General features: G+C 45.3%; 1 protein-coding gene across 1 annotated transcript; it reads right to left on the minus strand.

Moving 5' to 3' along the window:
- Positions 1–1,315: 1,315 nt before the first annotated feature.
- Positions 1,316–19,712, minus strand: TRIM42 (tripartite motif containing 42). Its single transcript, XM_036331534.1, has 5 exons — positions 19,372–19,712; positions 14,578–15,278; positions 10,895–11,718; positions 6,209–6,433; positions 1,316–1,402 (listed from the first exon to the last, which is right to left on the minus strand). The coding sequence occupies exons 1-5, from the start codon at positions 19,710–19,712 to the stop codon at positions 1,316–1,318; spliced, it is 2,178 nt and encodes a 725-aa protein (XP_036187427.1).
- Between the last annotated feature and the right edge of the window lie 2,986 nt (positions 19,713–22,698).

Genomic DNA, 22,698 nt, shown 5'->3' on the forward strand with positions numbered 1-22,698 from the left:
GCAGGTGGGGTGGTCAGAGGAGGGTCAGCGTGTATGCCTGCCTCCCAGCACCAGGGCCTTTCACCCCGGTACCAACGTGCAATGTGATCCCCACTGAGCCCGGCACTGGGACAGAATAAATAAGACACCATCTTTGCTTTGGGGACAAGGAGAGCTCCTGAGTACCATGGGCAGGAATACCCGAAACCTGTCTCTTTAGGGGAAGGGGTGGCAGGAGGGACATGTCACCCCCACCTGGAGAGTAAGCCTGGAAGAAGTGGTTGAACAGGATCAGAAATGGGGTGTGCTCTAGAAAGAGGGTCATTCCAGGCAGATGGGGCCTTGACAGGCAAGAATCACTGGGGGCTCCCTAATTGGGTTGTCTCAGTAGGTAGAGCATCAGCCAGTGGACTGAAGGATCCCAGATTTGATTCTAGTCAAGGGCATGTACCTTGGTTGTGGGCTTGATCCCCAGTAGGGGGCATGCAGGAGGCAGTTGATAGAAGTTTCTCTCTCATCTATGTTTCTAACTCTATCCCTCTCCCTTTCTCTCTATAAAACCAATAATATATATATATATTTTTTTTTTTAAAAAAAGAAGTGCTAGGGGCTTCATATTGTCTGAAGGGCCAGGACAAGCTCAGCGAGACTGTAGCTGACGCGTGACTCTGCCGTGCTTTCGGGGCCTTGCTTCAAAACCCCACAGCGGAGCCTCGGACTAGGCATTCCCTGCTCCTCCTTTGCTTTGGGGCCCAGAGGAGTAGAGCAGGAGGAGAGGGGGAGTTCTCAGTCTTTATGACTCAGTCAGACCTCAGGCCATGGATTAAAGTTATGGAAAGGCAAGTTCAGGCCCTATAATTTGGAAAAACATTCTAATAATGTGGCTGCTTAATATTGAAATAGACTGCATGGTGAGGTAATGAGCTCCCTGCCCATCAGCGACTTGTCCACACACTGAAAGCTGGTTAGACTAGCGTTAGAATGCACAGCAGGGCCTGACTCACAGAGCGCCCTTTCACCACCCGCAGCCTGGCAGAGCTGCAGACAAAACACCACAGAATTCTGGACTTAGGGCCACACCTGAGCTAATGGCAACATGGAGACTTGCTGACTATTTTGTATCTTTGTGTCATAATAATGAACAAACAGCGAGGCATGTCATCAGGCATTTCCTTTTATTAGTTCTTAGAAGATTCCTGCTGAAACAGCTCTGGTTCTGGAACATCATCTGCAGCCTCATTGAAGCACGTGGTGAGAAAATACATATACGTATGTGTGTGTCTATGTGTCTATTTTGTGGTGTGTCTCTGACGTTGCTGCCTGCTCTGTGGGGGGCTCAGAAGCGCTTCTGGAGGGCAGACTGGATATTCTTCAGCAGGCCCCACTTAGCTCGGTTCTTCCCATGCCCATCGGGTGTCTGCACCTGTAAGCAGAAGCCGAGAGCCATGGCGTCAGCCACCGGGAAACCGCAGCTCCCCGAGGCTGGGCCCCTGCTTTGTGCCAGGTGCTACACACGTCATTTCATTAACAACTCATGACAATCACACGAGGCAGGTGCCACTGACCCCATTTTATAGATGAAGAAACTGAGGCTCAGAAGGATTGGGTAGTTTTTCTAAAGTCTTACAACTAATTTGTGGTGGGATTGGGCTTTTACAGACTAGGTTACATGTTCTTTAAGGCACCTCGTGTGAAGGGGAGCTGATGACAGTGTTGGGGCTGTGAGGTCAGATGGGTTTCACCATAAACCAGCCCTCTTGGTCCTCCCCAGTCCCTGCAGTAGGGACAGAGGATAAACCAGAACTAGCATTGTATGGAAGCCAGGAAAGATGCCCAGGAAGGCCAGGAGACCCTGATCTATGGCTGAGTTCCATCCTGAAGGCAGCGAGCAGGGAGGGAGCAGCCCTGCAGAGACTCAGAGTGCCAGCAAGACTACTTGTGCACAAGTCAGACACAGGGTGGGGTGGGGGGAACTCCAGTACAGACAGAGAAGGAATTTGAGAGGATGGGTGGGGGCAGGGTGACGCATTTCCTGAAGAAAGACCTAGAACAGTGCCAGTTTGACTATTGTTGGGTCTGAATTTTTACCTCCAAATCTGATGTAACTTGGGTCATCTGATTTACAGATTGTGGTAGGCAGAATAATGTCCCCTAAAGATGTCCCTGTCCCAGTCCCGGGAACATGTGACTGTGTCATGTTCCGTGGCAAAGGGGAATTAAGTTGGTGCTCAGCTGGCCTTTGGGCAGGGAGATTATTCTGGATCATCAGGTGGGTCTAAGGCCAGCGAGAACCAGAGAGATGGCAGGGTGAGGACTCAGCCTGACGGTGCTGTCTTTGAAAATGGAGGAAGGGGCCCTGAACTGAGGAATGTGGGGGATTGCTAAAAGCTGGAAAAGGCAAGAAAATGAATTTTCTCTTAGAGCCTCCAGAAGGAATACAGCCCTGATGACACCTTGATTTTACCCAAAAAGGCCCATTTTGGATTTCTGATCTCCAGACTGTCAGATAATAAATGCATTTATGTTGTTTTAGCCACTAATTTGTTTCAGCAGCAACAGGAAACCAGTGCATAGATGGAAAGTTACCTTTGTCATGGGGAGACTTCTTGGAAGTCTGCTGTGATTTGAAGTCAGAGGGAAACAGGCAAAGTAAGGAGACCATTTCCAGAAATGGGGATGGTGGTCAGCAGGTACATTGAGGATGAGAGGAAGAGCAGGAGGAGAAACTGAGGCCAAAAGGTAGAGGACTTGCCTACAAACAGATTTCTCCATTCCTTCAAAAATATCATTAGGGTCTTGGACGTTAGAGGCTCACTGCTTGGACTGCGGACCAAGGGGGTGAGTAAGGCCAGCATGGGGTCTGGCCTCACAGCACTTGCAGCCTGGCAGCATTGGGGCTTGGGCCCGGGTACACCAGCCCAAGTCCAATGTTCTTCCCAATGCACGTTTTCACCTCTCAAAGAAACCAAAGTCTGGCTCTCATTGCTGTTGGCTTGGATGACGTTCTCCCAGAATGAGGTGCCAGGTCCCCAGGGCGGAGCCTGCCCTGCACCTGATTATGTATGGTTCACGGGGGCAAAGCGCTCCTGCCTTGGAGGAGACCTAGCTTCCCACTCAATTCCTTTGAGTTACCTGAGGCCAGACACCCCGTCTCTGTGAGCCTCAGTTTCCTTATCTGTAAAATGGAGGCTGTAACTCCCCACCTGCCAAGTAGTTAAGATGATCAGTGATCATGACTATACAGCGTCTGACACAGCGTCGCCTTCAGTAAATGGCACCTTTAAAAAGTATTAAAGTTAATTTTCATGCTTCACGTGCTACACTTCAAATAAAATCCCTTTAAAAAAATCAACAAGCCCCAGACTATGAAAATCAAATACAAAAGGTGCTATTTCACTTCCTTTACAAAAGTACATCTGATAGAAATATTGCATTTCAGAGAAGCAATGATTCTGCTGCCTCATTACATCATTTTAAATGAAACCTTTCAGGAATACCTGCACTGAACTGATGCCAAAGGAAAAATATTTCGATTTTATAGGAAAGAGCTGAAGTCATTACTTTTATGAAGCTTTATAAATGTCATTCAGACACACCATCTTATTTTCATTTGCCATTGAAGCCTTTACTTATGCAAATCATGACAAATGTTAAGGAAGCCAGTGTTCTCCTGGAATGCTAATACAATCACAGAGAGGGAGGAAGAATTACTTCTGAAGGAAAAATCTATATTGTAGCTCTGTGACTCTGGTAAAAATGAAGCCCCCAGAAAACCTCATTAATTAGTGCTCTGCTCATTTAGAAACTGTGTTAAAAAGCAAAAGGATTGTGATGAGTTTTCTTCCCAGACACGGAGGGCAGATTAATCACATACACACAATTTCAGGGGGAGTGTTATTCCTGACTGATTGTGTAAGACACTTGGGAGCTTTCAGGCAGCTTTTGCTACTTTGTAATTATTAATTTTGTCTATCAATTTATTTCTTCACTTAATTTAGACATCCATTCATATATCCATTTGTTTGCTCACATTTCACTCATGTATTCACTCAATAACCATTAAGAGCCTGCTCTGTGCACAGTGCTGTGGTAAGCATTGTGGGAGAAAGAAAGATGAATCACACATGACTTCCATTCTCAAGGAGTTAAAGAGGGATGACAAACATCTACTTAAAGCCAACATACTTCAGTCTTCCAGCCCCATCTCTCTCCCTAGCATCTAAAAGTGACAGAGCAGCCCTGGCCGGTGTGACTCAGTTGGTTGAGCTTTGTCCCATGTCCCTGGTTTGATTCCCAGTCAGGGCACATGCCCGGATTGCAGGTTTGATCCTCAGTAGGGGGTAGCAGGAGGCAGTTGGTAGATGTTTCTCTTATTGATGTTTCTCTCGCTCTCCCCCCACCCCCTTCCTCTCTCTTGAAAATCAACAGAAATATGTTTAAAAAATAAAAACGTCAGAGGATAACACTGAAAAAAATTAGTAACAGTACTGAGTGCTCTTCATGGGCACATTTTTGAGGAAATTTTTTTTTAATGAGAAGGCAGATGACATTAGATTGAAGGAAAGATCATGGTCAGAGGACATGCTGTGAAATGTGGTAGCAGCTGTGGGTGTTCCAGGCTCTGCAGAGAAGAGTAGCAACAAGAAGGGCTCTGGGGCAACTGACCGACACAGTGACTGGCTGGGGTGTGGCAGGAGGAACAGCCTTTCCTTCCCATGTGGGTGTCTGACCTCTGGGGGAGAAGGAGGGGGCCATGGGGGTCTTGGGCTCCAGAAACAGAGCATGATCCCAAGAGCTGGCTACCTGGAGGGAGTAGAGAGCCTCCCCCCGTTCCTGGCAGGAGGCCTGCTACTGGTAGACTCCTGTCCACACTGTACCTCCTGCTTCCTTTTATCACTAGAGGTAGCAACCCATCAGATTCTCTTCTGCAAACAATGGACCAGAATGAAAGGGAATGTCACCAGTCGGGGAGAGAGAGAGAGAGAGAGAGAGAGAGAGAGAGAGAGAGAGAGAGAGAGATTGAGAGATTGATTGATTGATGGAGACTGAGAGACAATGACCTTCTAGTTCTCTTGAGTGTCATATGCATGCCCTGGCTGGAAGTGGTCTCATGAGACTCCCCTCTCTTTGTACTATAAATTTCCCTTTTTAAAATATGTTATTTTTCAATTCCAGTTGACATGCAATATTATATTAGTTCCCATGTATACAGTAGAGTGGTTAGACAGTTACATAATTTACAAAGTGATCCCCCTGAGAATTCAAGTACCCACCTAGTTTTTACAATGTTATTGACTATGTTCCCTGGGCTGTATTTTACACCCCCGTGGCTATTTTGTCACTACCACTTGGTACTTCTCAATCCCTTCCCCCTTTTCATGCAGTCCTCCAACTCCCCTCCCCTCCCCTCCCCTCTGGCAAACATCAGTTTGTTCTATTTATCTATATAAATTTCCCTTTTCAAAAGCTGAAATGGATGGACTTAATCTCTTTCTTTCTAAAAAATTCCTGATGAAAACATAATCTACTCAAACTGCAAAGAATACTGTCATTGTTGTACTGTAAGATAGTTCTGCACAGTCTTGGTATTTGTTTCCTTTCCTCCTCTGAATATCCATAAAATTATACTCATGAATGTATGTCCCTGGGGCTCTATGGAAGAGCCAGCCTTGCATCATAAAGAGCGCAGGAATCACCTGGCACCCTGTTTTGTGGCGTCCATCCTGACCCTTTCAGTGGCTTTCCTTGACTTTTAGCTAAGCAGCAAGTGAATTTTTTTTAGCATCTCTGTATCCCAAATATACATATACTAAAAATATTTGTTGTTTGCCTGAGTTTCATTTTAATTGGGCATCCTGTATTTGTATTTGTTAAATCTGACACCTAATCCTTTCAGTCACCACCAGGGCTAACAGGTAACCCCCCCTGTTTTTTGTCCTTCTCACACCATGACTCTTTGTTTACTAGACTCTGAAGGCAAGGATTATGTCTTATTTTCCTCTGAATCTCTACAACCTAACACAATGCCTAGCGCAAATGTGTTTATTTTTTTTTTAATCAAACTGATTCTTAGGCCACATTCGCAAAGTCGGCCCTGAGTTAAGTTTTCTGGGATTAGAAGGGGCAGCCACATATAGGGTGGGTTCTGTGGCATCATGATCATCCTAGCAGACCTGCCTGCATCCAGAGCTTACAATGAAAATCTGTCTGAAAGGAATGTGCACAGTACCTTGCAGATGTCACTCCATTGCCCAGGACCACTATCATTGATGGCTCTGACTTTAAACAGATACTCGGTGTTGGGGGTCAGGTTGTGCAGCTCCAGACTCTGCTGCGTTATGTCCCGAATTTGTCCACAGAGCTCTGTCCGCACATTGTTTGGAGGGGAAGAAATGACTTCATAGAATTCCATCTCAAAAGAGTCTACGTCTTCTGTCGGGCATGTCCAGTAAACCTATGGAGAAATGAACATGTGGGTGTGGTCCTAGCACACACCTTTCAGCTTTCTCTCCCATAAAGATTTGTGTCGTTGACTATCTGTGGAGGGAGTTTAAGCTGACCCCACCACCTCTAGCTGCTGACTTTGAGTTAGATCTTGTGCAACAGTAGTGAAAGGCTGTGTTATGAGGCCTGACTGAAGCTTGTGATGTGTTTCAAGAACAGAAAGATGCTCTTCTAAGTTCTGTTCCATGGAGGTGACCGTAGTCCTCCTAACACCACTAATCAGGTAACTACCATTTATTACACACCTGTCATGCATCAGATTGTGCCAGACATTCTTAACTCACTTCATCCTCACAACCCCCTGGAAGGGAGATTTTATTATCCCATTTTACAGTTGAGGCTCACAAACCTTACTTTTAGCAAATTCCAAAGGAAGCACAGAATCCTATAAGATTAAAGGTGTATATATTCCAACCCTCTATTTTATATACCAAAAATACACAGAGTCCTACAGAGGTGAACTGACTTATTTAAGCAATGGAGGATATATGTTCATACTCAAAGCATAAAATATTAATCCTTGGGAAGAGATATATTAACAAGTATCAATTGGCAGATTGTACCTGGCATGTAAATAGTCTATAATAATTGTATTTTTAAATAGATATTACATGCTTTATTTACATTTTAATAAATGCTGTAGTATTTATAAAATTAATTTATAATTACTCTTAAAAACAAACAAACACACAGACATTTATTTTTCATAGTTCTGAAGGGTAAAAGTCCAAGATCTAGGCACCTACAGATTCAGTGTCTGGTGAGGGCCTATTTCCACGGTCATAGACATCCTTTCTCTCCCTGTGTCCTCAATGGCAGAGGGGGTAAGAGTTCTTTGGAGTCTCTTCTTTTTTTATTTATAAATTTTTATTAAATTTATTGGGGTGACATTGATTAATAAAATTATACAGATCTCAGGCATACAATTCTACAACACATCATCTGTATATTATATTGTGTTTCAAGGACAGAAAGATGCCAAAATGAAGTTTCCTTTCCATCACCATTTATTTTCTATCTCCCCCCTACCCCCTCTCTCTCTGGTAATCACCATACTATTGTCTGTGTCAATGAGGGTTTTTTTTTTATTCTTGCTTTTAAAACTTAATGAAAGTTATTTTTATGCTTATCAAAATAAATGTACTCACTGTGAAATACTTAGAAAATACAGAAAAGTTATAAGGGAAGAAAATAAATATTACATATAATCCCATAATTCAATTAATAATTATTATTTTTTTCCAATTTTTGAATATATACAAACACAGAAATACATGTAATTTGGATTCTATTACTTTGATTCCTGCTTTTTATCACTTATTATATATTTCCTTGCATCATTAAAAATTCAGTAATGCACCATTTTAATAACTGCCCCACAAATGATTTAGTCCTTCTATAGTTGAACATTTAGGTTGTTTCTAATGTTATCCTTTAATAAATAATGGTGCAATAAACATGTTTGGCATGAATCTTGATCTGAATTTTTAATCATTTCCTTCGGAGGAATTTCTGAAAGTAAAATTGAGTTTTATGAAAACTCCTTAGGATTTTTAAGATACATAACTCAAATTTTAAGAACACTTTCTATGCCAAAAGCCTAAAGGGGACTGTTAGTCAACCATCATTTGAGAGATTTCATCTTCTGCATTATTAAGCACTATGATTTCTGTGTGAATTCTATTCCATGATCCTAATATAGGGATCAAGGATATTTTCCCATCAAATACCACTCTCTTGACAGTCTATGACATGACTAGATTTTCCTGTGTAGGCTCCTTTCTTTTTTTAAAACTTTAGAATTAAAAATATATAATAACAAAAGCATAATATGCTAATTAGACCGGACAGCCAAATGACCCTCTGGACGTCATTTCAGACGTCCTTTCAGACAAAGCCGCGGCAGCGGGGCCAAGGCAAAGGTGGTTAGGGATGATCAGGCAGGCAGGCAAGCAGTTAGGGGCGATCAGGTAGACAGGCAGAGTGGTTAGGGGCAGGCAGGCAGGCGAGCAGTTAGGGGCAATCAGGTAGACAGGCAGAGTGGTTAGGGGCAGGCAGGCAGGCGAGTGGTTAGGGGCAATCAGGCAGGCAGGCAGGTGAGAGGTTAGGGGTGATCAGGCAGGCAGGCAAGTGGTTAGGAGCTAACGGTCCCAGATTGCGAGAGGCAGTTAGACATTCTCCAAGGGGTCCCGGACTGTGAGAGGGTGCAAGCCAGGCTGAGGGACCCACCCGCCATGCATGAATTTCATGCACTGGGCCTCTAGTTTCTCTCTCTCTCTCTCTCTCTCTCTCTCTCTCTCTCTTTCTCTCCTTCCACTGCCACCCACCCCTGGTTCCCCGTTGGCTATCAGGTGATCGGGGCTTGCCAGCCTGGGGAAGGGACTGAGAGGTTGGCCCGCAGGCTCCAATAGGGCAATCGGGGCCTGAGGGCTAGGGGCAGATCCTGTGTTGAGTGTCTGCCCCCTGTGGTCAGTGGGCATCATAGCGACTAGTCGTTCTGCCGTTTGGTCAATTTGTATATTACCCTTTTATTAGATATATATTTAGAGAGGGAGAAGGAGAGAGATGGAAACATCTGTGAGCGAGAACCGTTGATCAGCTGTCTGCTGCACATGCCCTACTGGGGATCAAGCCCACAACCTGGGCATGCGGCCTGACTGGGAACTGAGCTGGTGACCTCTCAGTGCATGGGACAACACTCAGCCAACCGAACCACATTGGCTGGGTTAGGCTCCTTTCTTGAGCTCATTCAGGGACCACTAATAGGTGGCATGGAGTGACTGACTGTTCTCCAAGCCCAATCAGAGAGCAGACATCACCAGCCCTTTCCTTCTGGGGCAAGAGCCTGCCAACCTCCCAAGAGGCCTGAATTGCGTGGAGATGAGACCTAATGTCATCCCTGAGCTGCAGGCTTTGCTGATCTAGTACCATATGGAAGTGTAGGTTTAGCTGCTCAGTTGTGGTATCTCTTATGTGAAGGGCAGAAATACTTGGCTTTGATGGCTTATGGGAGGGTATGTTCCATGTTGCAGCATAAGATCATTCTTAGTATCAATTATAGCCTCTAAAACATAGATTGTGGTGTCTCAGGGGAGAGGAAAGGGATAGCTTGGCTTGTATCTGGCTTTCATTTTATTGTTTTAAGGCCCTATACAAAGTATGGCCTGCAGATCAGCCCAATGGCAACACCTAGATGTTTGTTAGAAATGACGAATCTCAGGCCCTGCTGAGACCCACTGAAACAACCTGCATTTTAACAAGATACCCAAGTGCACATTCATATTTGAGCACTCCTACTTTAGACTTGAAGGATGCTAAAAGTATTTGGAAGTGTTCTCAGATTATGGGGGCAAAGGGTGAGCTCTGCCACAGGGAAGCAGGCCATGGGCTTGCCTTGGAGAGGTCCTTGTAGGGAATCCTAAGACGAGAGAAGATATCCTCTAGTAGAATATCTAGTTTCTAGTTTCATGTTAATCTTTTTTCTTCCCTGAACTTTAACAGAGTATTCTACAAACAGTTCAATTTAGGTTCAGCTGGATTTGAAAGGAATTTAACAAGGAAAGGCTATTTGTCTAAGTTAGGCCAAGAGAATCAAGTAGAGGCCATGACCCTGAAGCCAGATGGTGGCTGTTGTAGAGTCTGTGAGAGATCCACCCCTCTACTCCCCACAAAAAGTTGAATCTTATGAGATAAGAATTGGAATGCCAGTGGGGATTATCCTCCAATCTTTCCAAATCATGCTGAGTCTGGGTATTTTCTTGAGGAATGGTAGCAGTTTAGTGGAATTATAGCTGATAGATAATGGAACCTGCAGTTCTAATCCCAATTTCTGGCTCTCTCTACTATTACAGGCCTTCCTCTAGGAAATACTACACTTTCCAAACAGTCTGTTCAACTTATTTTGCTTCTGGCCTTGGGTTCTCTTTCAATAGAGAAGCTGCCTTTGAAGTGGGATTTGGGCTTTTAGACATATTTCTCACTATGAGTTAATTACATTGTTTGCTTTAAGCCAGTCTTGGGTTGCTTAGATTTCAGAAATGTATCCCTCTTGAGTGGATTGACCACAAAGAGTCCAGAGGCACCAATTTGAGCGACCAGACCCCAGAGGTCAAAGCACTAATGACTACCCACGTCCATCCCACACCCCACACCCTCTCACCTTCCCCACAGAGCCCAGAGCAGCAGTTCTCAACCTGTGAGTCACGATCCCTTTGGCGGTCGAATGACCCTTTCACAGGGGTCGCCTAAGACCATCCTGCATATCAGATACTTACATTACGATTCATAACAGTAGCAACATTCCAGTTATGAAGTAGCAACGAAAATAATTTTATGGTTGGGTTACAACATGAAGAACTGTATTTAAAGGGCCAAAAGGTTGAGAACCAATAGCCTAGAGTTTTTTTCTCACCTTGGCAGCTCTTGGATACACCAGAGTCTGGTAGATAACAATTGGGCCTGGGGTTTTCACAGGGCATTCGTTGAACGAGTACCAGTTGTGGAAGCTGCTGCTGTTCTGTAGAGACTGGTTTTCTGCCCCTGCACTCCAGTAGGTGTAGAGGCCATCTGTGGTTTTGGCAGGTGCGGTGGACTGCGCTCGCCCATAGGCCTCCAGACCCGCCTTGACCTTCTCTCCCCCGGTGGTTTTGAAGGACAATAAGGAGGAGCTTCGCTGATATATCTGCTGGTTGCCCAAGCTGTGGGTGCTGAAAGTGACCTTCCTGGCAATCATCATTTCTGAGTGGGTGGGGTAGGGGGAGGGCAGGGAGTCCCCTGAGGAGCATACCTTCTTGGGTCCCATGGGGAAGAGCTCATGGATGGCACTGGAGAGCTCAGCAAAGTCCAAGGGCAGGCATTGCGAGGAGTGTAGCCGGAGCTGTGGGTCGGGCCTGTAGGTGCTCTGGATGCCGTCCTCAATCTGCTCCACCAGAATCTTGGCGGACTGCAGGAATGCCACTTGGCCTGTCTCCTTGAGAGCTTCCTTGGAGTAGGCGATCAGGCCGTTCATCTCATTCACTTTCGTGGATGTGACGTACACATATTTTTCAATCTCCTTTTGCCTGGACACTTCTAGGTTCTCTACCTGCTCCATGATCAGTTTCTCCTTTTCCTGTAGGATGCTGCGTAGCTTGAGAAAGCCATTTCTGATCTCTTTTCGCTTTGCCTCCTTGTTAGCTTTAAAGCTGCCTTTTAAAATGTTGAATTCCATAAGGTCATTATCAATTTCATATCGGACTGCAAAACAACCAAGTTAGTAACTTCTGTTAAAGTTTTCATTTCCCCAGATGTCAAAGCCTGTAGTAAACTGGAGCAAATTACCTTGGACTCCAAGGAAGTGGGTGGGGAGGCAGGGAAGGCACTTGTAGGTTGGCTGAAACACACCAGCACGCACTTCATAAAATGATTTATAAAATGCACTTGGCCTTCCTCAGTATACTCCTCTCTTCCTCCTCCTCTAGTACTTCCCTCAGATATAAGAGTCACCCTTCCCTGGCACACTTCTATCTTATAACAGTAATCCCTGTGGCCTTGAGTCTGAAGTTGGAAGTTCAAGGCCACCTTTGATAGGAATTTTCACCAGACTTCACTTGTCAGCAAATTGGACTTGAGAAGATGTGACAACAGGAAGTGACTGGTGTTCCCTGTGTGAAGGATAAGCTTTTGCAGGGGTAGGAGAAAGGACTAAATTTCTGGTGACTTCTTCTAAATGTTGCCCTGCCTCATTCACCGAAAACGCAGCCCTCGACAACAGGGCTGCTCTTTCACATGCCTTTTTTCTCTGCTGGGGGACTCTACTCTCTCGGATTCATCTGGGCTCCCTCTCTTGCCTTTCCCCCACTTCCTTCCAATAAAGGGTCTGCTGTTACACTTTAAGGAGAACCCAATCCATCCTGCATCCTCACACATGGTATTTGGATTTTAAGTTCATTTAGTCATTCAACAAACATTGACTGGACACCCGGTCCATGGCACATGCCTTCCTAGGCATTAGAATTACAGCTATGAATATGAGTGGGCATGGATGTGCAGGGCACTCATAAATCCAATGATACTGCAGCCCAGGAGAGCACGTAGCATGTCTCTATCTGTGAAATGGGCACCTTTGCTAGCTTTACAGGGACTTAGGCATTAGGTAGCAACTTGAAGACATGTGGCCTATTCCAGAGTAAGCTCCTTCCCATGAAGGGCCACCTCTGCAGTGAGTTGAGCTACAGTCCTCACCAAATTGTACTCAGGAGTGGGGTGATCAAGTCTTTTTTGCACTTGGTTCTTAACATAGTCATGGGTCCATAGTAAGCTGGACCTTTGTGGGTGGTGGTCATTGTCACAAAAACATGCATTTGAGTAAGAGAAACCCTGGAGTTCTGTCAGACCAGGAGGACAGGGCCCAAGGCTGTCTTAGTTACTACTATGACCAGGATGTGTAGAGGTGCTTGAAAGGTATTTGTTGAGTGAAAGCCATTATGTCCCATGTTATAACATTTTTTTTGTGTGTGGGGAGGGTCTATCAGCACTGTTACTCTCTGGCCTACTTCCTGAAGTCCCCATTTTCTTTGCCCACCTCCTGCCTCCCACTGGACCAGAAAGAATGAGGTGGTGAAGCAGATGGGGGCCAAACAGGAACCTCTCAGGGTGGGCTTGCAGTGGTGCTGAGGAATGCCCCCTGCCCTCCCCAAATGCAAGCCCTACTGTGACTTATGGCAGCTGAAATTCCACTTTATGCATTAATTTATTTAACTATTCAATAGTCACTCACTGTCAACGATACTTGGATCGGATACTTCTTGCTTTATTAGGGATTAAGCTTAAGTTAAGCTTAAGTAGAGCAAAGTCCTGAGAGGCAGGATAAAAATTTCATAGAGGAGGGGAAAGGGGCAGCGCCAGGAGAGGAGGAAGGAGGAGGCCAGAGCACCCGTCCCCCTTACAAATATGTCAGCTTTGCAAGAGCTGGTCTTAGAGAAAAGTCCAATCAAGGTCTCTTTCAGGCAATATACTTAAATGTGGCTATTATTTTAAATTAAACATTTATATGTGCCAGATGCACGCATTATACAAATTATGGATCATATCCATATATTATGATATATTACACATATCTTTCTACCAGGAAGATATTGTTCCCATTTATAGATGAGGAATCAAAGGCTCAGGGAGGTTACGTGATTGTCCAGTGTCACACAGCAAGTAAGTGGGAGAAATGAGAGCCTGTCCCTAATTTTTGTCTAACTCCAAAGGCTGTGCTTTCTGTTGCTCCAGCTGTGGTTCTCAGCCCTCTGTGAGCACCAGAATCACCGGGGAAACTGTAAAAACCGCTCTTCTCTTGGCCTCACCTGCTGAGACTCTAAATTGGCCTAAGTTGGGGCTCAGGAATTCAGGGGAGGAACTTTGCAGCTAGGTTTCGAACTAATGCAGGGAATCTTCTGGGGATTCTGATAAAAATGCAGATTTCCATGTAGACGGGATGGGGTGATGTCTCCCCAGCCCCTGTGAGATGCTACTGCTGCTGGTCCTAGTTAGTAAGGCTCCCTGGGCAGTGCCAGTGTGTAGCTGGGGTGACACCACAGCTTCAAACACTCGACTTCTCTCCAGGGCCCTCCGATCACTGGCTTTTGAATTACCTGGAGATCTGTTTAAAATGCATATTCATGGCATCTCCCCAGAAAGTGAATTGAGTCCTTAAGAACAAGTTTGAACCTAGTGACAGAACACCTTAGAAAGGCCCACAGAACTTCAGGACACCATAGGATCAAACTCTCCATCTTTCAAAGGGGAAAATAGGGCCCAAGGTCACGAAGGTTATATCTAGGATTATAGAATCTTTATGGATTTCTTATGTGTCAGATTTCTCTCTCCTCTTTCTTTCTTCCCTTCCCTTCCCTTCCCTTCCTTCTTCCTTCTTAAATTTTTTTTTATTTAATCCTCATAATCACACCATGAGGGAGGTATTACTATTTATCCCTATTTTATAGATGAGAAAACCAAGGCACAGGAAGGTTAACAGCTGGTGGTAGTTGCCAGGTATGGGCACCAAGCCAGTGACGCAGCCTAGTTCAGTGCTATTCTGGAGAGGAGGGGAGAGAGGGGGACCAGAACCTGCTTTGAACTTGGCAATGGCGCTGAAGAGTGCGGCAGACCTCTCAGAGCAGGCGTCGATGAGGTTGACCGTGTCGTGGCCGTTGTGTAAGGAGGTCTTGCAGAAGGTGCAGAGCAGCTGGTCGTCGTTGCGGCAGTACTCGATGATGCGGCTGGACGGGTGGTGGATGCAGATCTTCTCGTCCTGGTCGTCGGTGCTGGTGTCCACGAAGACGTGGTCCTGCATGGCCACGTCCGAGTGGAAGGTCTTGAGGCAGTCGTTGCACAGGTTGAGGCGGCAGGTGGTGCAGCGCTTGTAGGCGATGTGCCGGCTGCGGCAGACCTGGCAGAGGATGGGCCCGGTGGAGCGGTCAAAGCGCCACTTGAGGTAGCCGTGCTCCTGCATGTAGCGCTTGGTGAGGCGCCCGTGCAGGTAGTTCTCGGGCAGCTGCATCTTGTGGCTGTAGGGCATGCAGTGCGAGCGGCTGCACACCGGGCAGACGATGATGAAGAAGTTCTCAGTGACCTCTGCGTGCTTCTGCAGCTGCCGCAGGCACTTCTCGCACAGGCTGTGGTTGCAGGGCAGCATGAATGAATGCAGGCGCAGCCGGTTGCACATGGGACACAAGAGATGGTCGACCAGGTGGCTTTTCCCCGAAGTGGTCGGCTTTATCTCATCCAATTGCGAATCGCTGCTCCCGATGCGCAGGGCGGTTTTGGAGCTGAAAGGAGAAGCAAACACAGGGAGGGCTTCAGAAGGCGGGCTCCCAGGGCTTGCTTCATTTCTCCACCTTGGAAAGTGGCGGGGGGCTCCCAAGAGGCAGGCCCACGGGATGGCGAGGAGAATGGGCTGGGTGCCAGGCTGTCAGGGTTCTAAACCTGCCTCCACTGTGTTTAAGTGGGGGGACCTCAGAAAAGTCAATGAACCTGTCTCTGCCCGTTTCCTCACTATAAAACTAGTACCCACACTAGGGGGTTTCTTGAGGGTTACAATTGAATTGAATACCTGCAAGACCTGAGAGAAGCCCTGAACTCAGTAAGTACTTGTTAATTTCGAGCAAGAGAAAAGCCTTGGAAACTGGCCTGGCAGTATCAGCCCACTCTGATGTTCTGTGGTCATAACAGTATCTCAGAACACCACCACCAGGCAAGGCCTTTCTGGGACGCTGATGAAACAAAGCACACACAAGACCACTTCATCATCTTTAAAGTCGGACAAGAGCAAGAACATTATCCAAACCACACAAATACCAAACATCTCCTCTCCTGGTTAATGGGAGTGACTGCTGCTTTTTCACCAGTTGCAGCCTTAGGCTCTCTCTGTTCTTTCCACCTTCTAGACGCGATTTATTAATATGCCCAACAGCAGATTCATCCCTGCACCCTCACTTAATGTGAACCTATAATAACTTATTGATGCCTTCTTATTGAGACACCTCACATTTAACCATGGTGCATGTTCTCACTTGTTGCCATGAGGCAATGAATCCAGTTTTGTCCAACTACAGGTGTGGTGTTGGTAGGTTTTGCCTGGAGGGCATTGACATCATTATTGTGTAGGATGGAACACAAAGAGGATGGGAAAAGTGTCCTTCCCAGGAGACCAGGAGGTCAGTGTTTGAGCGAAGCCTAAAACCTGGTGTCTCGCCACTAGGCAAGTAGGAACTAAGGACCTGGGCGGATTGCACATGGTAGAATGCATTAGAGTAGAGGTACAATTTTGAGATGAGTTTCTTAAGCTCTCTCATTCTCAGTTTCCTCATCAGTAAATTGAGGCTGGCAATACTACTTCTTTTGTGAGAATTTTACAAAGTCTGCATGAGCTAATCCATGATAAGTGCTTAACTGCTGGTACCTACTAAACAACATTCCATAGATGTGGCCACTGCAAGTACTACCCTCTGGTACTAGCCAGCCGATGTCCACAGTAGAGAAAAGCAATGAGCGAAACCATGAAAGTATGTGTTTGTACTGTTTTTGTCTGTGTGTGTTTTATTTGTCTAATATCTGAGGCTGATTTCAAGGACTATAAGAATTCTGAACAAAATAAAAGCATACTTGTAAAATTCAAGTGCAAATTGGGGAAAAGCAATTTATGAAAATAAATGAGTTAGCTGTGGGGATGGCGGTATCATACACCAGATACACAGCTTGTGACTGTTTCTATTTCGTTTCCTCTGTTTACATTAGAGATGTTTGGGTATTGATCCTGACATTGTGAGTGTGTCCTCTTCTGCTTTTGCCTTCTTGTCGTCCCTATAAGCCCCTATCTCCTTCCCCATTCCCTTGGCCAGGGACCTATATCTCAGATCCCAGACAATCAAAGTTGCTACTCAAGTATTCTGGAATGAATGGCCCTGTGGTGACAGAGAGTGCCCCTGGTGGAGTCTCAGGCACCTGGAAAACTCATACCTTAGGATTTAGATGCTGGGCTCTAGGCACACAGGCCTCAATATTCTCAGTCATGTTCCCTCTCGGCCTTCCCAGCCTCTTGCCTGGGTCCTGAAGGGATCACCTGGAGGAACAGCTCCATTGTACACCTGTTAGCTGCATGGACCTTTCTAATTTGATAAGGTGGCTCTGAGAATCAAGATGTAATATAAAGGGAGACAGCATTGAAAATCAGAAAGAAGGGAGGGAAGGTGTTGTTGGGTAAGAGAAAGGAGAGAGGAGCTAAGAGACAGGTGGTAAATGGTCCAGGGAGCTGGGGTGGAGGTGGAAAAGGAATGAGTAAGGCAGAGAAGGATGGATGGACCAGCATGGGGTGGGATGAGCAAGATGCTGAGCAGTAAGTAGTGGTGAGGGACAGGGAGACGGTGGCTCAGAAACCAGGAAAGAGGCCAAATGGAAGACAAACCTCCATGCACCAAGAGCCAATCTCCTGACACCTGTAACAGCAACTCTGACCATCTTCTGAAAGCCTCAGGCATAGACCTGCGCATTCAGGAGCAGTGATCTCATGCCAACACCATCATCTAGCCCAGCAGTCTTATCTTATTGAGACACCCAGCCTCTGCTCCTCTGCATGGCTTTCTCCCTCTCCCAAATTCAGGCCTGTTCCTCCACCTGGTTCTCTTTGTATCACCTGACTTCCCTCCTTATACTATCCAGGCCATTCTGCATTATAGAATCACTGGGGGTGGAGTGGGAACTTTTAAAATTCTGATGCCCAGGTGGTACTCCAGACCAATGAAATCAGAATGTCTGGGGATGGGGGCCAGGCATCACTATTTTATAAAAAGACTAGAAGCCCAGTGCACGAAATTCGTGCATGGGTAGAGTCCCTATGCCTGGCTGGGGCTCAGGGCCTATTGGGGCCTTCCGGCTGCCAGCTGGGGCCTTCCTTCCGGCTGCCAGTCAGGGCCTCCCTTCCCTGGCTGCTGGCTGTTGTCTGGAGCCTTCCTTCAGTCCGTGCCTCCCCCTGATGGTCAGTGCACATCATAGCAAGCAATCGAACTTCCAGTCGAACTCCCATGGGGACACTTTGCATATTAGCCTTTTTTATATATAGATTCCTAGGTGATTCCAATGCAAGGCAAAGTTTGGGAGCTGCTGACCTAAGGCATCTTCCCAAAGCACCAGTGTCATCCCTCCTCTGTTGAAATGGGCTCAGGGACTCTCCTGGCCAATGCACAGAAAATGGGGCAGTTGAGAGGAGAGAGAGGTGTGGACACACACCTTAGAACTTCTGCACCCACACTTCTGGGTTTGTTACTCATGCAAGGACCATAAGAGGACCACAAGCAGAGAGTAACGTTCATTAAGCATCTACTAAGTGCTTACATGCAAGATGGATTGTATTCGCCCCCAAATTCACTGAACCTTTGCTCACAGATGTGCTTTTCTGACCTTGTAAGGTTTCAAACCTGCCTCTCCAAATCCTGTCATAGCGCCAGACTTTGAACTTATGCCTCTAAGAAGTCTGTCTCTGGCACTCCAGACTCCCCTCATGTGTGACGTAAAAAGACTGGTTTGGTTGGAGCAAGAGGAAGATATTCAGTGCCTGATACAGAGGCTGAATATCCTCAAAGAGTGATTGTGACCCTCAGTGGCATGCCCTCTAGATAGGAACAAAGAGAAGGCTGGCGGGAATATACAACCACCTGGGCCTGTCTATAGGCCATGGGTCAGCAGCGCCCTGGGAAAGTGATTGCTTTTCTAATAAGCATTGCAGATGTCAAGAGTTCGGAGGAGGAAGAAGAAGAGCAATTTATCTTTCTATGTCACATGGCAGATTACAAAGCACAAGCATTCATCCTCATACCCATGAGTCATGGCATGTATTCTCTCTGTTTTACAGTAGTGCATTTTCAAATTAAGAATACACAGACTCTGGGTTCAAATCCTGAGTGCATCTGGCTGGCTATATGATCCTGGCAACTTAACCTCTCAGAGGCTCGCTTCCCTCAGACTTCTTAGAGGCATGAGGTAGGGTGAGCACAGGACGAGGGTTACGTGGGGTACACAGGCAGTGCCTGGCAAGCTGCTTGAGCATGGAGTACTGGCTGTTGCTGTTTTGCACAGGTGAGAGAGTGATGCTCAGGTGACAGAGTGACGCTCAGGTGAGAGAGCGATGCTCAGGAGAGCATGATGCTCAGGCACACAATGGTGGAGCGTGGATTTGAAACTCAGGTCTATATGTGGTCAAGAACTGTTTAGGACACACTTAATTTTACAAAATTCTTGGTCTCCTTCTTTCAGACAGAGAAATGGACTTGGGGCAGGGACACTGGCCTGCCCTGTGGATTCCCCAGCCAGCAGGGGGCCCCCAGTTTTCTGAGCCAGTGTGGCCCACCTGGGGTGCTCAGCACTTACGAAACGCGGATGGTCCTGAGGCGGCCCTTGTGAAACGTGAAGGTGACGTGGCGGCAGCAGCGGCTCTCATAGTAATAGCACTTGACGTTGCTGCTGGCCGAGCAGCAGCACTTGCAGTTGGGGTCATTGGCCCAGGAGCAGCAGCACCAGTGGCAGTTGGGGTTCTCGGCGCAGGTGCAGTGGCAGCACTGGCAGTTCCGCTCGTCCTTGTAAGGGCAGGGGAAGCAGGTGCAGTTCCGCTCCGAGGTGAAGAGGAACTTGCAGCACAGACAGGAGCATAAGCGAGGGCAGCACCTCTGCCATGTGCAGCAGGGAGAGCAAACACACATAGCCGTCTCCATGGCTCCTACAGTATTGTCACCTGCCCTCCTCTACCGGAATCCTGCTGTCAGCTCTCCTGGGATGGGCTCCTCCTCCCCCTTGGAGGTTGCAAGAGGTTGGCTGTTATGAGGACTTCTCAGGTCATGTCCCTACCAGGAAGCTCCTGGGCTGGCATTTACATATATCAGCCTGAGGCCATTTGCTTATGTCACAATCCCTGTCTCCCCACCATCTCTCACCTACTGGGTGGGTGAGAGGTTGGGATCTGGGGGTTAGGGGCAGGTGGGCTAATGGATACTCCCTGCTCCCATAGGACCAGCTCCAAGGAGTATGAAGGCATTGAGCATCCTTGGAGGGTTAGCTGTCATCTTTCGAGTTATGAGGCGGATTTCAGAAGCTATTTCTCTCTCCCTGCAACTCGGGCAAGTTGACTTTAGGATATGTCTATATGCTGAAAGGCTTGGGTATGATTAATTGGAAAAGTAGGCTGGTGTGATGGTCTTCTCCTTGGGTGTTTTCTGCTTTGATAGAACTCTTTTCTGGATGAACAAAGCACAGTGTTTATAAATAATAGCACTGCCCATTGAAAGGTAGTTCCCAGTTGGAGAAAGAATTAAAGGGAAAAAAGGTGTAGGTTCACTTAGGCACTTCTTTCAGTACTCATTGGGTTTGTCATTTGCTGTACAGTCACTGCTGATTTTCATGAGGCTTCGTGCATAAATCGCTCTGGATATTTCTTGGCTTTGCAGGTTCATGGGGTTTGGCTAAGACTCAATCTGCTTCCTCCCTTCGACTCCCACCCCTACTTTTACAAGAGGTGGAATTCTACATGAGAATCTTTAACTCTTCTGTTAGTATCTGCTCCTTATCTCTAGAAATGACCTCATATGTTAGGGGAGAACCTTCCATTTTATGCAGCTTGTAAAGATTAAAAGAGCAGAGATTCCATGGTCATATCACCCTGTGGCATAAACACTGTCTTATTATTTTTACAAAAAGAAGCAGAAGTGAGAGCTGAATTGGCTGCAGGAGTTAATTGCATAAGTTATTGTTTCTCCCTATGATTATCATCTTTGTAATAGGAAGAACATTCACTGGGTACTAACTGTGCCAGCCACACATTGATTTTAGATTCCTACAAATGAAAATCCTGCATCATAGGCTGGATGTTGTATTTCCTTTTTTTGATAAATACTATTAAATCACTTACTTAAATGAATGTACCTGTTTATACCGACACCAACAATGTATGAGAGAGATCTTTGCCCCTTCGTGCTTTCCCAGGCTCAGTTTAACCTATTCTTCTCTATTCTCCAGGCCAGAGTTTGAGCTTCACTCCTGAATTTATAGTACATTTTCATCATTGGTCTGTGCAAGGCTCCCTCTTGTTTTTTGTTTTTAAAATTTTATTGCGATATAATTTATTTACCATTAAACTCACCATTTTTAATTGAACAATTCAATAGTTTTAAGTATATGCACAAGATTGTGCAACTAAAACCGCTATCAAATTCCAGAACATTTTCATCACTCCCAAAAGACACCCTGAACCCATTAGCCACCACTCCCTGGCCACCATTAAACTACTTTCTATATCTGTGGATTTGCTTATTTGGGGCTTTTCATATAAATGGAATCCATTATAAATTAATGGACACTGGGTTGCTTCCACTTCTTGGCTATTATGAATAATGTTGCTGTGAACATTTGTGTACGAGGTTTTATAGACCATATATTTTCAACTCTCTAGAGTATACTAGGAGTAAAATTGTTGGGTCTTATGGTAATTTTGTTTAACTTTCTGAAGAAATGTCAAACTGTTTCCCAAACAGCTTCACCATTTATATTTTTACATTCTCACCAGCAATGTATGACAGTTATAATTTTTCCACATCCTGACCAGAACTTGTTACTTTTGAAAAAAAGTATTTTTATTGATTTGAGAGAGAGAGAGAAGAAGGGAGAGGCATAGAGAGATAAAAATATCATCAAGAGAGAAAGAGACATCAGTCAGCTACCTCCTGCATGCCCCCTACTGGGGATTGAGCCTTGCAATCTGGGCATGTGCCCTGACTAGGAATTGAACCTGGGACCTCTTGGTTCATGGAATGATACTTAACCACTGAGCCACATCGGCTGGGCCTTGTTATTTTTCTTTTAAAATTATTATTATTATAATTATTATAATTATCATTATTATCATTATTATTATTATTATCATTGCCATCAGAATGGGTATGAGGTAGGATCTCACTGTGGTTTAGATTTGAATTTCCCTGATGCTTAATGACAACTGAGAAACTTTTCATGTGCTTATTGGCCATTGGTATATTTTCTTTGGAGAAATGTCTATTCAACTTCTTTATCCAGTTTATAATTGAGTTGTCTTTTTTATTGTTGAGTTGTAAGAGTTCTTTGTATAATAGAGATATTATACCTTATCAAGTGTGTAATTTGTAAACATGTTTTCTTTCTGTGGTTTGTATTTTTACTTTTTTGGATAGTGCCCTTTGAAACCCAAAAGTTTTAATTTTAATGAAGTCTAATTTATCTATATTTTTGTTGTTATTGCTTACTCTTTTGGTGTCATTTTAGAAATATTTGCCAAACTCAAAATCATGGAGATTTATACTATTCTTTATAGTTTGAGCAAATACTCTTAGATCTTTGATCTATTTTGAATTAATTTTTATATTTGATATAAGAAACTCAATTGACAGTAGGTGTATGGTTTATTATTGGACTCCCTAATCCTTTGATCTTTAAGTCTATCCTTATGCCAATCATACTGTTTTGATTACTACAGCTTTGTAGTAAGTTTTGAAATAGGAAGTATGTTTTCCACTTTTTTCTTCTTTTAAAGATTGTCTTGGATATTCTGAGTCCCTTGTATTTTAATATAAATTTTAGAGTCAGCTCTTCATTTGTGCACAAAGTCCGTTATAATATTGACAGGGATTTCATTTAATGTGTAGATCAATTTGGGAAATATTGTCATCTTAACAA

This window comes from Myotis myotis, unplaced genomic scaffold, assembly GCF_014108235.1.
Source record: "Myotis myotis isolate mMyoMyo1 unplaced genomic scaffold, mMyoMyo1.p scaffold_m19_p_13, whole genome shotgun sequence".
Taxonomy (NCBI): domain Eukaryota; kingdom Metazoa; phylum Chordata; class Mammalia; order Chiroptera; family Vespertilionidae; genus Myotis; species Myotis myotis.